Here is a 12,016-nt window from a genome sequence, read left to right as displayed (position 1 = left end):
TACAGCTGACAGTAGGCTGAAGCCCACCATTGGCTGAAGACACAAAGCTGGTCCAGGCTCCGAAAAAGATCCTGACCAGAACCCTGGACTGGCACCTGTATTTGCTCACTCAGTTCTCACTACAGAGCTGGCGTGGGACAGATGCATCTAAGGGAATCAGTTTTGTAACATCTGTGCCCATTCAGACTGTGTCTACATTTTGACAGTGAACTGTGACGGAGGTAAACAGACTTGGATCAGGTCCTCATGTACGAACTGGTAGACAGACCTAAACAGGAAGGCCATGTGAAAGGGGCCTTAGGCTTTAATCAGGAACACATACAGAATTTAGCAGGCATAGAGGGAACAGCAACACACTGGAGAGGTATGATTTTCTTTTCTAATTTATCTATGGTTAAAGGTGAGATCAACCTATAAAATTCTGGCATGTTACTGCATGTTTTACACATACAGATGAGAAAAAAAGGGGTGACAATGGTGTGTGTGTATGGATTAATATATTTATTTTTCCAACTCCGCCCTCAGTTTTCGTGCCAACAGTGGATGTCAATCACTCTTTGCAGAAATGGTGCAGTCCAAAAAAAAACTATAACCCTATACCATGTAAATACCACGTGGTGGACAATTCTTTCTCTTTGCGAGGGGTAACGGTAAATCCTGGACGACGAACCCCCACATGTAGCACTGACCCCCGAAGGAGCTGCTAGTTTTGTTGGGCTTACCGTTACCTTCTTGACCTCACCTCTGTCTAGGGGTTCCCGTGGTAGATGGCCCAAAGAATTGCAGAAACTTACACTGGATCCTCTTTTTGGGATATTTATTTAAAATATAACACAGTTTCTTAATGAAGGGTAGAGGGTTAGGAAGAAAGTTCAGGTACCTTTAGAACTGCAAAAATAGGAAGTCTCTCACTATAGAAATCCAGGGAATTACACATTTCACAACTGGATTCTCACAACCACCGGACAGACCTCCTCTCACTAGGCCTAGCAGCCAGTAGGGTGTTAAGTAAAGCAAAGTCTCTGCCACAGACTTGGATGTAGAACACTTGAAAAGCAAAAGTCTCTGCCACAGACTTGGATGTAACTGAGGGAGGTAGATAAATTTAGAGAACTATGATATGGTAACAGTATCTCTCAGCCGGTCCGGCGATACCGTATAAAAATAGATCCGCAAAGTGTCCTTCAACTGAGCCTCCAGGCTCCTTCTGAGAAACCAGCCTTATGCATGGCCTTCTCCCAAAGAGTCCTCCCCTGGATGTTTCTTCAGTTGCTGGGCCTCTCCCAAGATGAGACGGCACCGGACCACCTTTGAATCATTTTGGCCTCATATTCATTCAGGCCTGTCCCTGAAGTTGCTTCGCCTCAGGCTATCCATCCCCGAGACTCAGAATTGCATGGATCCGCACCCCAGGCCAGGAGGGCCACGGGGCTGATCAGGAGGACCAGGACCGAAAAGACGGAAAATCTCTTCTGGACCGGAACCCAGAATTATGTGATGTCAGTACCTTAAATACCCTCTCCCAGAATGCACAGCAAGACGACACTCCCACTGGGCTGTTTCCGAGAGAAAGAAAGGCATTCAATGCACCCAACTAGACTGTGTTCTACCACTTGCTGGCAGTGACAGCGACACCTGCAGCCAAGGAGAAATTTGGCAAAAGTAGCCCTAAAACCCAACTGTGGCTTTAGGAATATTAATTTTTAAAACAAATAGCGTGTGCTCTTCAGGAGCCTGCACTACATACTCCCCCTGTCATTTAGTCCTCATCGTCTGGAAAAGAAGAAAAAAAAAACTTTCTAGTCCTGGAAAAATTGAAGTACCTGAACATTTAAGGTTGGAATGGGAAATTGAAAGGAAACATTCAAAACAAACATTGAACAATGTAATAATTTTAACGGTTGACACAAGCAGGTTACATATTACACACCCCAATTCTTGACTATCTACACCACCCACTCTCCAGCAGCTTGATAGACGCTCTGGGTGACTCCTGACAAGGAAAACATAAAAACAAAACACACACTGTACTATACTGTACTATACTTCTAGAAGGCAGAGTCTCATTCCCCTAGACAATAAGACTCTCTCTTCTTAACTGAAAATTTACAAGCTAGCCAGGAAGACCAAGACATTTTTGTGCAGACCCACACCACCTGGTGGTAAGAGTCATGAAGTGCAAGTCCTTAAAATAAGTGCTGTGATCCATGGATAGCCTTGACATGGAGCTCTATTAGAAACTAACACTAACTAGCTATCCCACAGTCCTTGTATTCAAGAAAAAAACTCTTTTGAGACAAAAGGAACACAATTCTGATAGTTCTTCTACTAATAGAACCTTGGGTCTGGCAAAGTCAGTGTTTTCCCCTGAGCCTCCACTGTAGTTATGAAATAAACAACATTGTCCCTGCCTGGCTGGCAAATAACAACTTTGTCTAAGTAAATGTGCCTTCCATAACTCCAATGCTGGAGACAGCTGGTGAATCGCTCATACATATGAGGAGCACACACTTTCTTTCGGAATGGCTTTGGAACCTTAAGGTAGTCCCAAACATCACTTGTGTACCGGTCCTCACGATTTTTCTCAATCTCCTCCAAAATCTCTTTAGGCACGTAAGGGAACTCCAGTCCAAACTCTGTTGCCACCCACCTATTCAGCAGCTGCTGAGACCGTACAAGCCTGGGCAGAGCTCGGGCACTTCCATTCCCGGGAGGCACACAGGAGATTTGCGCACCATTGCAAAAGATGTTTTCTTTGGTTTAGGCAAATTTACAGGCTTTGCTAAGGTTAAGTCTATGGTAGAAGGAGTTCCCGCCCGAGGCAATGCACTCCCCGAATTAAGGGCCAGCCAACCAGAGACACTGCAAGTTGCAGCCACATCATCCGCATTTGCCCACAACATCTCCTGGGTCAAAGTCTCGAAAAGATCACCATCCCCTACATCGGACAGAGAATCTAACTCCGAATCCCCCAACTCCTCTGCTGGCAGGTAATAATTCACAGTCCTGCTCAACACAATTACCCCAGTTTTCTCACCAGTAATTGTGGCTGACTTCTCCGGGATGATCTCCTTCCTCCGATCGGGTTCCGATAAGCTTTGAGATGGACCTCTACTGCGGCTGCAGGATGCCTTGACATAGCCCACTCTCCTCTGAGCAGGCCCGGTAGTAGTGGTGACAGTGGACGAAGTAGTATCAATGAGATCCGGAGTAGTTCCTCCAGTAATGGCAGCAACAGCATTTCCCTCCGGGACACTGGCAACAGCAGACAATGTAGAAGTTGTAGGCCTCACCACAGGAGTGGGGATAATAGACTCCTCAGTGGCAAAGCCTGTGGTCCAGTCCATGCGGTAGGCCTTAGGTGGCATGATGAGTTGCTCCACCTTGAACAGGTGTTGTCCACACCGGAGACAACGGAAAAACGGCCGGGGACTTGCGACTAATCACTCACACCTTCCACAGAGCATCCCATGGGCCTTAACGTCTCCCGAATTATACAGGATAAAACGCCCCTGCGGTTGCAGACGAATTTCCATATCAGTTAGCACAGTCCCAGGTAGTCTCACACTCATGGGATTCCCCACCGAAGGCATCCTGGGTCCCAAGATGGACGATGTCCCTGGCACTCAAAAGATTTTCACCTTTTCTCTCCTTCCGCAATAAAGCACAGCCTACTTCCTCTCTCTCCTACGAAACTCTCACGCGGTGCCTCGTGAAGGAAAAAGAAACAGGCATGACTCCTCCCACTGGTTCCTCTGGTCACGCAACTCGCTGGCTTTTTCCAACTCCGCCCTCGGTTTTCGTGCCAGCAGTGGATGTCAATCACTCTTTGCAGAAATGGTGCAGTCCCAAAAAAACTATAACCATATACCATGTAAATACCACGTGGGGGACAATTCTTTCTCTTTGCGAGGGGTAACGGTAAATCCCGGACGACGAACCCTCACATGTAGCACTGACCCCCGAAGGAGCTGCTGGTTTTGTTGGGCTTACCATTACCTTCTTGACCTCGCCTCCATCTAGGGGTTCCCGTGGTAGATGGCCCAAAGAATTGCAGAAACTGACACTAGATCTTCTTTTTGGGATATTTATTTAAAAGATAACACAATTTCTTAATGAACCGTATAAAAATAGATCCGCAAAGTGTCCTTCAAATGAGCCTCCTGGCTCCTTCTGAGAAACCAGCCTTACGCATGGCCTTCTCCTGAAGAGTCCTCCCCTCTCCTAGATGAGACGGCACCGGACCACCTTTGAATCATTTTGGCCTCATATTCATTCAGGCCTGTCCCTGAAGTTGCTTCGCCTCAGGCTATCCATCCCCGAGACTCAGAATTGCATGGATCCGCACCCCAGGCCAGGAGGGCCACGGGGCTGATCAGAAGGACCAGGACTGAAAAGACGGAAAATCTCTTCTGGACCGGAACCCAGAAGCATGTGATGTCAGTACCTTAAATACCCTCTCCCAGAATGCACAGCAAGACGACATTCCCACTGGGCTGGTTCCGAGAAAAAGAAAGGCATTCAATGCACCCAACTAGACTGCGGTCTACCACTTTCTGGTGGTGACAGCAACACCTGCAGCCAAGGAGAAATCAGTGCAATCCAGCTAGACTGGCACTGAAACCATAATTTAGCAAAATTAGCCTTAAAACCCAACTGTGGCTTTAGGAATATTCATTTTTAAAACAAATAGCGTGTGCTCTTCAGGAGATGGCGCTACATATAATTCTTTACATAGACTACCCATTAACTCTGCACCCAAAGATATTCTACTAGGTGTATCTTTCATGCACACAGTCTGGCTGAACAATTCAGATAACTCACTAATGCAAACTAACATGTTATATCCTTTTTAGCAATGTCAAATGGTTGCATTATGACAGGAACGGACTTCTACATATAAATGTTTAACAAAGTCGACTCCACAGAGGGTTAAAATAAATTAAAGTTGGATCATTTAATCATTAAAATGCTTCCAAGTAAAATTATTTGGAACTATCACATTGAAGAGGGACATTTTGTACAGGGGAAGGTTGTGCCTCGGCCTGAAATCTGCATTAGTTATTTGTCATGACAGATTTGCTTAGGAGGAAAAATAGATTTGACTGCTAGCTTAAATAATGGCAAATGTGGGATTTTTTCTCTGGGTTTTACATCTACATGGTGACATAATTCTTGCAGCAGTGATAGAAGATTATATACTAAGTCCACACTTAGTTACTTACAACATTCTTGGGGCTCCGTGACCTCATTTGCTTTCCCATGTTCTTCATCAAACATATTTGCCCAACCATTGTTGTCTCCTGGAAATAAAAAATATAATTACATAGGTGTAATGTGCCAACAGATCTGCCAACATTGTACATAGCAGGAAAGATAGGCTACTAATAAAAAAAATGCCAAAAATACATTATGATAACAATTAAAGAATGGAGCACACTGTTATACAACAAACGTAAACCTGGGGTAATTATAAAACAAATAGCTCATGAACTAACTGCTAAACCATAAATGTATGTTATTCTTGTAAAAAAAAAAATTTTGTACAAATCTTTATAAATGACAATTCTCAGGAGTTCCAGAATGAAAGGATTGAGTGTTGCCCCCTTTGGATTCCAATCAAGAGAAAAGACTCCACGCCTGCACTCGACTCACAGCCTCCACAAGCTGTACACTATAACAATTAGATAAAACATGATTTAGCAGCTTGATGAATAAACAGCATAAAAAGTTATTTTATTGAAATTCAATAGGGGTAAAAATGCCCGTGTAAATAAAGCCTTTGACGTGTTTCAGCCTTAGTCATAGCTAACAACATTGATAATACGCCACAGTAAATACCCACACCCTATATACTCAGGGGGGCAGAATTATTAAATTAAACAATTCAAACCATGTATACATATCACAATTGAAAGGCATGTATGCAAAAACTATAATTTAAATCAAAAATAGAAGAAACCAAATAGAATAGATAGAAATATGAAAAGGTATAAACTATATACACAAAAACAAATGCAGTGGACAAGGGGAAGAGACAGATAGTATTATAAAAACAGTATTGGAGATTTAACCCTTTCAGGAGTTGGGTCCGCAGTCTGTGTATCTACCAAACCTCTCTTTCCAAGAGCCTCTGATGGCAATCTCCCCAGCGGCTGGAATCTGCAGCCTCTCTTTAATGCCCCTTCCCCCAGGCCGGATCTGTTTTTCTTAGCAGGGGGTTTGGGCGAGCAGATGATAGGTCCATGTCCACTCAGCTTTACACTCGACTGCCCTCCAATCTGATCCGGCCAGATGGAGAGGAATGTGTACCCTTCCATTTGTTTTTGCAGGATCGGACCAGATTGAAAGTAGGTGGGTGTAAATGGACACATTAAGTTTGTTTACATCTGCCACTCCATAGAGGAAAATGGAGGGTCTGATCTGGTCCACCTGAAAAATGGCCAGGCAGACCCGATCAGGAAGCTTGTTTGATAGGGGTCTTACACAGTACATAGCTATTTGTTCAAATAAAGTGCAGGAAGATTATTTTTTATAATATTAACAACATGAGGATATTCTTTGTAGAAGATTATTATAAAGGTAACCTCTGAATCTCCAAATCTCTTCCTTTTATTACGGCTCCATAAAAGATCTTCTCTATTTTTTCTACATGCTATAGTTTTCCCTCTCTCCACACACCACCCTGGGAAACCTCTCTGTAGAAGTCTAGTTTTTATAACATTGATCTTCAGTAGAACAATTTCTATACACTTCTGTAAATTCTCCTATCAGTATGTACTTGCTGGTGTGTAATGGGTGATAACTGGTAGCAAGCAAAGTGGAGTTACCAGAAGAGGGCTTGCGGAAAGTTCTGGTGAACACTCTCCCACCACCCACAATATACTCCAAGGTGTCATCCAAAAAATCAATAACAGAACAATGATGCCCACTTGTAAAATGAAGATTATAATCATTCTTTTTAAGAAAACCCAAGAATTTAATCAAAGATGTGTCATCTCCATCCCACACATCAATATATAATTTATGAAATTACCATACTAGTGCATGTATCTGTCAAAGGGATTATGGTGGGAGAACAAATAAAGCTCCTTTCACCAACCCATATTCAAATTAGCCAAAGAGGGAGAAAACTTAGCCTCATCAATGCCCCACAGCATTATATATAGTACACACCATCAAATAAGAAAAAAATATGTGTTAACAAAATCTCAGTACAGAAAAGTAAATATTCTTGAAGCTCATTAGACTAAGATCTGTATATGTTTAGATGATATTTGATGGCTTGATGGCTTGATGGCTTGGACTACAAGGCTGTTGGGAATCGATGAATACAAGGCCCACACATTCAGAGTTACCAAGAAAGTTAAGGGTCCACCTCAGGTTCTATGGTTCGGTGGAGGAGGAGATTAGGGGTGGAGACCTGCTGTTTGAGCAGAAATTGAGCAACAACACATGCAATAAAATAAAAGAGACCATGGGACAACGTATGTTCTCAGAAGACAACATCTGATAAAATAACCACATTATAAGATGGTAAAGAGTTTGCTGTAACAAACTATGTGCCCCTTCCTATGGTGTAACATTTCCTGTACCTATGCAAGGGTAAGGATGTCTATCCACTTACAATTCACTCCCCCTCCCCCCTTCTCTGTTCAGCATATGATGATGGCTCTGTTTTTGTGGATATTATAGATTTTTCAGAAGCTTATACCATGCTAACAAGGTAATGATTTCTGCCAGTAAATACCTTATACGGCCTACTTCCTGTTTCTTGTCTGGTAAAAAGCCTAGGCTTATGACATCATGCACAGTTCTCTCTTTTTATCACTCTTATGAGAGCTTGCCAGGAAGGGAGGGGGTGAGTCATAGTAGGGCCAATGAAAGCTGCATGGATGCAGAGCTGGAGGTGTGCCTCTGTGTGTCTGTGTAAATCCAGGAAGTGAACAGGAAGCAGCTTCTGCTGCCCACAGTTACAATGGCTGCAGCCAGACTTAGTGGAGGGAGATTTCTGCAGCATATTTGGCAAGTATAGAATCACAGTATATATAAAATAATATGTAAAGGGGTTTGAGGGAAGTTTCAGAATGGCAAAGATGTTTTTATTATAAATTATGTGAGCAGACTGCAGTTCCTCTTTAATATTAAACAAAGTAAAATAAGGACAGATTACTGTATCCTCATGCTCATACATTACACAGTGTACGTTCCACATGATGCTTTGTGAATCGGTTCAACTGGCTGTACATTTGATAAGGCTAAAGAGAATATTTCTGCTGTCACATGTGTAGCGCCGGCTCCTGAAGAGCATGCGCTATTTGTTTTAAAAATTAATATTCCTAAAACCACAGTTGGGTTTTAGGGCTAACTTTGCCAAATTATGGTTTCAGTACCAGTCTATTTGGATTGCACTGAGTTCTCCTTGACAGTGGTTGTCACTGTCACCGCTGGTGGGTATGAGAACACAGTCTAGTTGGGTGCATTGAATGCCTTTCTTTCTCTCTGAACTAGCCCAGTGGGAGAGTCTTCTTGTTTTGCATTCTGTGAGAGGGTATTTAAGGTACTGACATCACGTGCTTCTGGGTTCCGGTCCAGAAGAGATTTTCCATCTGTTCGGTCCTGGTCCTCCTGACTAGCCCCCATGGCCCTCCTGGCCTGGGGTGCGGATCCATGCAATTCCAAGTCTCGGGGCTGGATAGCCCAAAGCAAAGCAACTGCAGGGACAAGCCTGAATGGCTACGAGACCAAAATCATTCAAAGGTGGTTCGGTGCCGTCTCATCTAGGGAGAGGCCCAGCAACTGGAGAAGCATCCAGGGGAGGACTCTTCAGGAGAAGGCCATGCTTAAGGCTGGTTTCTCAGAAGGAGCCAGGAGGCTCAGTTGAAGGACACTTTGCGGATCTATTTTTATACAGTATCGCCAGACTGGCTGAGAGATACTGGCACCGTATTATAGTTCTCTAAGTGTATCTATGTCTACGTCCCTCAGTTATATCCAAGTCTGTGGCAGAGACTTTTGTCTCAGGTCTTGGGGAACCCCTGCTAAAAACTAGAAATCTACAACTCATGATACATTAGTGTGATGGTCAGTGGGACGAATGGTCCTTACACTTGTGGTCATTGGGAAGAATTACCTCCTTACAGATAGCTAAAAAGATCGTTGGTGTCAATGGGAACTTATCTAAGAGGCAGAAATTGCCCAATGCTGAAGGAACCCCTAGCAACCTCTGGAGGAACCCTAGGGTTCAACGGAACCCTGGTTGAGAATCACTGCCCTAGACGGAGGCAAGGTCAAGAAGGTAAAGGTAAGCCCAACAAAACCAGCAGCTCCTTCGGGGGTCCGTGCTACACATGATTTACCACATTTACTAAGCTATGGAGAAAATGAGTGCAACTGCAGTTTCAAAGTGTAAATTGTTTTGTTCTTAGTAAACCATCCCCCGCATGTAAGCAAAGGACAAGTCCTTGTCACAGCCCTGGTTACAGGGCCCCCAAAGATCTAGTATGCAGAAAATGATTAGCTAAACCACACAACTGATTTTTGATGTAAATGTTCCTTTATATTAGCTCTTCAAAATACTAAGTGCAGCAATATAAAGATTGGATAAAAAGTTTAGGGCAGCATAACACATTTGGTTAGTAAAATAGTACATTTTGTATAGAGATGTAAACATCAGACCAAAAAGAGGGACAACTGAGACTGTACCAGGGACAGAGGGGTTTGGTTCATATGGGGGACAGTTGGAAACTATGCTTGCAGTGGTGTTGTGAATCAAGTGAAGAAGGTTAATGTGTAACTGCTATCTATTGGGTTGGTGAATGTTCTCATTTATCCAGGCCATAGTATAGCTAGTATAAGTTAAACACATTTAAGTGACTTTTTCTGTAGTGCCGAAGAATGTTTTGCTACTCACTCATGTAGCTTCTTCAACTAATTAGATAAGTAAAAAAGTTAATAAATTACAGAATAAGTTCAGTTGAATGCGACTAATTGCTACATGCTGTGCTCTCCTTTCTTCAAAGTTGCACATAGCTGCTGGTCAAGCATCTTGATGGCAGTGACATGCAGTAAGAAGATCAAAAAATACCATGCTTTTAAAGAAGCTACCTTGATTCTCCTCTTCGGCTTTCACTATTGTGTGTTAGTAAGCTGGAATAATAGTTCTTGCAGTTGCTGTGTGCAGGACCACTACCTCAGAATACTGTGTTGTGTTCCTGAGGCCTTTATCGGTGTACTGTGACAGTCATTGCAAGTTGTGTGCCCTCTTTGCTTCATATGTGTGACATTTTCAAGTAGGGTGGCATAAACCAACATTTTGGAAGTACTACTACTATAACTTGTATCCTAGGGACGTTACTTGTTTTACTCTGCAAGTACCAAACTTAGTCCTATTATACAAAATACTTCACTAATGATCATTTAAACTGATTTCAAGTTTGCCCTGGCCTCCCCAGTAATACATAATTTTCAACTAACAAACACCTTTGTCAAATGTCCCGAACAGACTGGTGCTTGCAGTCCTGCTATGAGGAGAAAGCTGATGAAACATCAGTATTCTGTACACTTTCCAATGTGTGATATGAATAGAGACCTGTTATTCTGGTCTGTTAAAATCAAGCAACACTATGAAGAACATTGGGTCAGGGTATCCTAGACAAGGTAATAAATAGAATCATTTTAGCCAGCCTATATTAATAGTGTCAGTGACACATTGTGCACAGGGTAAGAAAGAAAGACATGCTTAATTACAACTTGGCACAGCAAAGAGCATTTTAGACTTTAAAAGTGTTGGCATGTGAGTGATTTAGATATAGTACAAATTATGACTAAAGCCCCATACACACTACCAGTTTTTCTGCTGAGTTTTTCCTTCAGGTTTACCAAAACCATGTAGTGCAAGGCCCTGCCTGATTGCATGCAAATTGTAACTCCTAAGGTTTGACCTCATATTATATGGTTTTGGTAAATCTGAAGGAAAAACTCAGCAGAAAAACTGATAGTGTGTATGGGGCTTTAATTTCCACACGTGCCTATCTAAGGTTGCCCAAAAGAACTGTAGTCAGGGCTTTCTTCATCTGGAAGGTATACCTAGTATTCCCATCTCCAGCACAGGTTCTGCCTGTATATGTACCGGTGGTGGGGGTGCTTTGGTGTGAAAAAGCACCCCCAAAAATTCTCCAAGCCCCAAATAGCAGCTGCCATACAGAAATATTTTTAGGGAATACATTTAATTGCATTGCAATAGTGTGGCTCTGTGTCACAGCAATCAGGCCACAGGGTAATCCTATGGCCACATCTGTGGCCAGAGCATTATGTAATGCTGTTAGTGGCAGCACTGTATGCCTGTCTACTGCCGCTGCCCTTTTCATTTTTCAGGCATTTCTTTACCAGGTGATTTGGCAAGTAAGTTTATTTCTCCACTTCCTTTAATAGACCAAGCAGACAAGAAAAAGAGGGCAACAAGGGTGCTTAAAGGAGTTGTGAAGGCAGAAGTTTTTTTTTATCTTAATGCATTCTTTGCATTAAGTGAAAAAACCCTCTGTGTGTAACGGCCTCCCCAGCAACCCCCAATTACTTATCTGTGCCCCATCTCCCTCCAGCAATGTCCACGAGTGTACGCCATCTGGGACACTCCTCCTGATTGGCTGAGACACAGCAGAGGGGGATGGGCTGGGTCAGGATTCTGTGTCTGAATGGATACACGGAGCTCTGACTCAGCTCGGGTGCCCCCATAGAGAACTGCTGGCTGAGGGGGCACTCAATAGGGGGAGGGGCCAGCAGCAGCAAAGAGGGACCCAAGAAGAAAATAATCTGTTCTGCTCTGTGCAAAACCAACTGCATAGAGGAGGTAAGTATAACATGTTTGTTATTAACTTCCCTGGTGGTACGATTATTTAGGATTTTAGGTGCTAAAAGTGGTACAGTTATTTTGCATGAAAATTTGGCGTTTGATATTGTAGTGCTGTAATTCTTAGGAATAACTCACTTAAATCTGTCCAAACCAGAGTCTAGCAGA

At 43.1% G+C, this 12,016-nt stretch overlaps 1 protein-coding gene across 1 annotated transcript in view; it reads right to left on the bottom strand.

Annotated features, from left to right (window-relative positions):
• Positions 1-12,016, bottom strand: part of RXFP2 (relaxin family peptide receptor 2) — a 489,744-nt gene that overhangs the window by 174,457 nt on the left and 303,271 nt on the right. Inside the window, exon 3 of the mRNA XM_077484098.1 lies at positions 5,226-5,303. Within this exon, the coding sequence (XP_077340224.1) occupies positions 5,226-5,303 (78 nt within the window). The remainder of the gene's footprint in view (positions 1-5,225; positions 5,304-12,016) is intronic.

The sequence above is a fragment of the Lithobates pipiens genome, unplaced genomic scaffold (genome assembly GCF_037356315.1).
Source record: "Lithobates pipiens isolate NorthernLeopardFrog02 unplaced genomic scaffold, aLitPip1_a1.2 Scaffold_16, whole genome shotgun sequence".
Classification (NCBI taxonomy): Eukaryota; Metazoa; Chordata; class Amphibia; order Anura; family Ranidae; genus Lithobates; species Lithobates pipiens.
The sequence above is the reverse complement of the archived record's forward strand: the minus strand, read 5'-3'. Positions and strand labels throughout refer to the sequence as shown.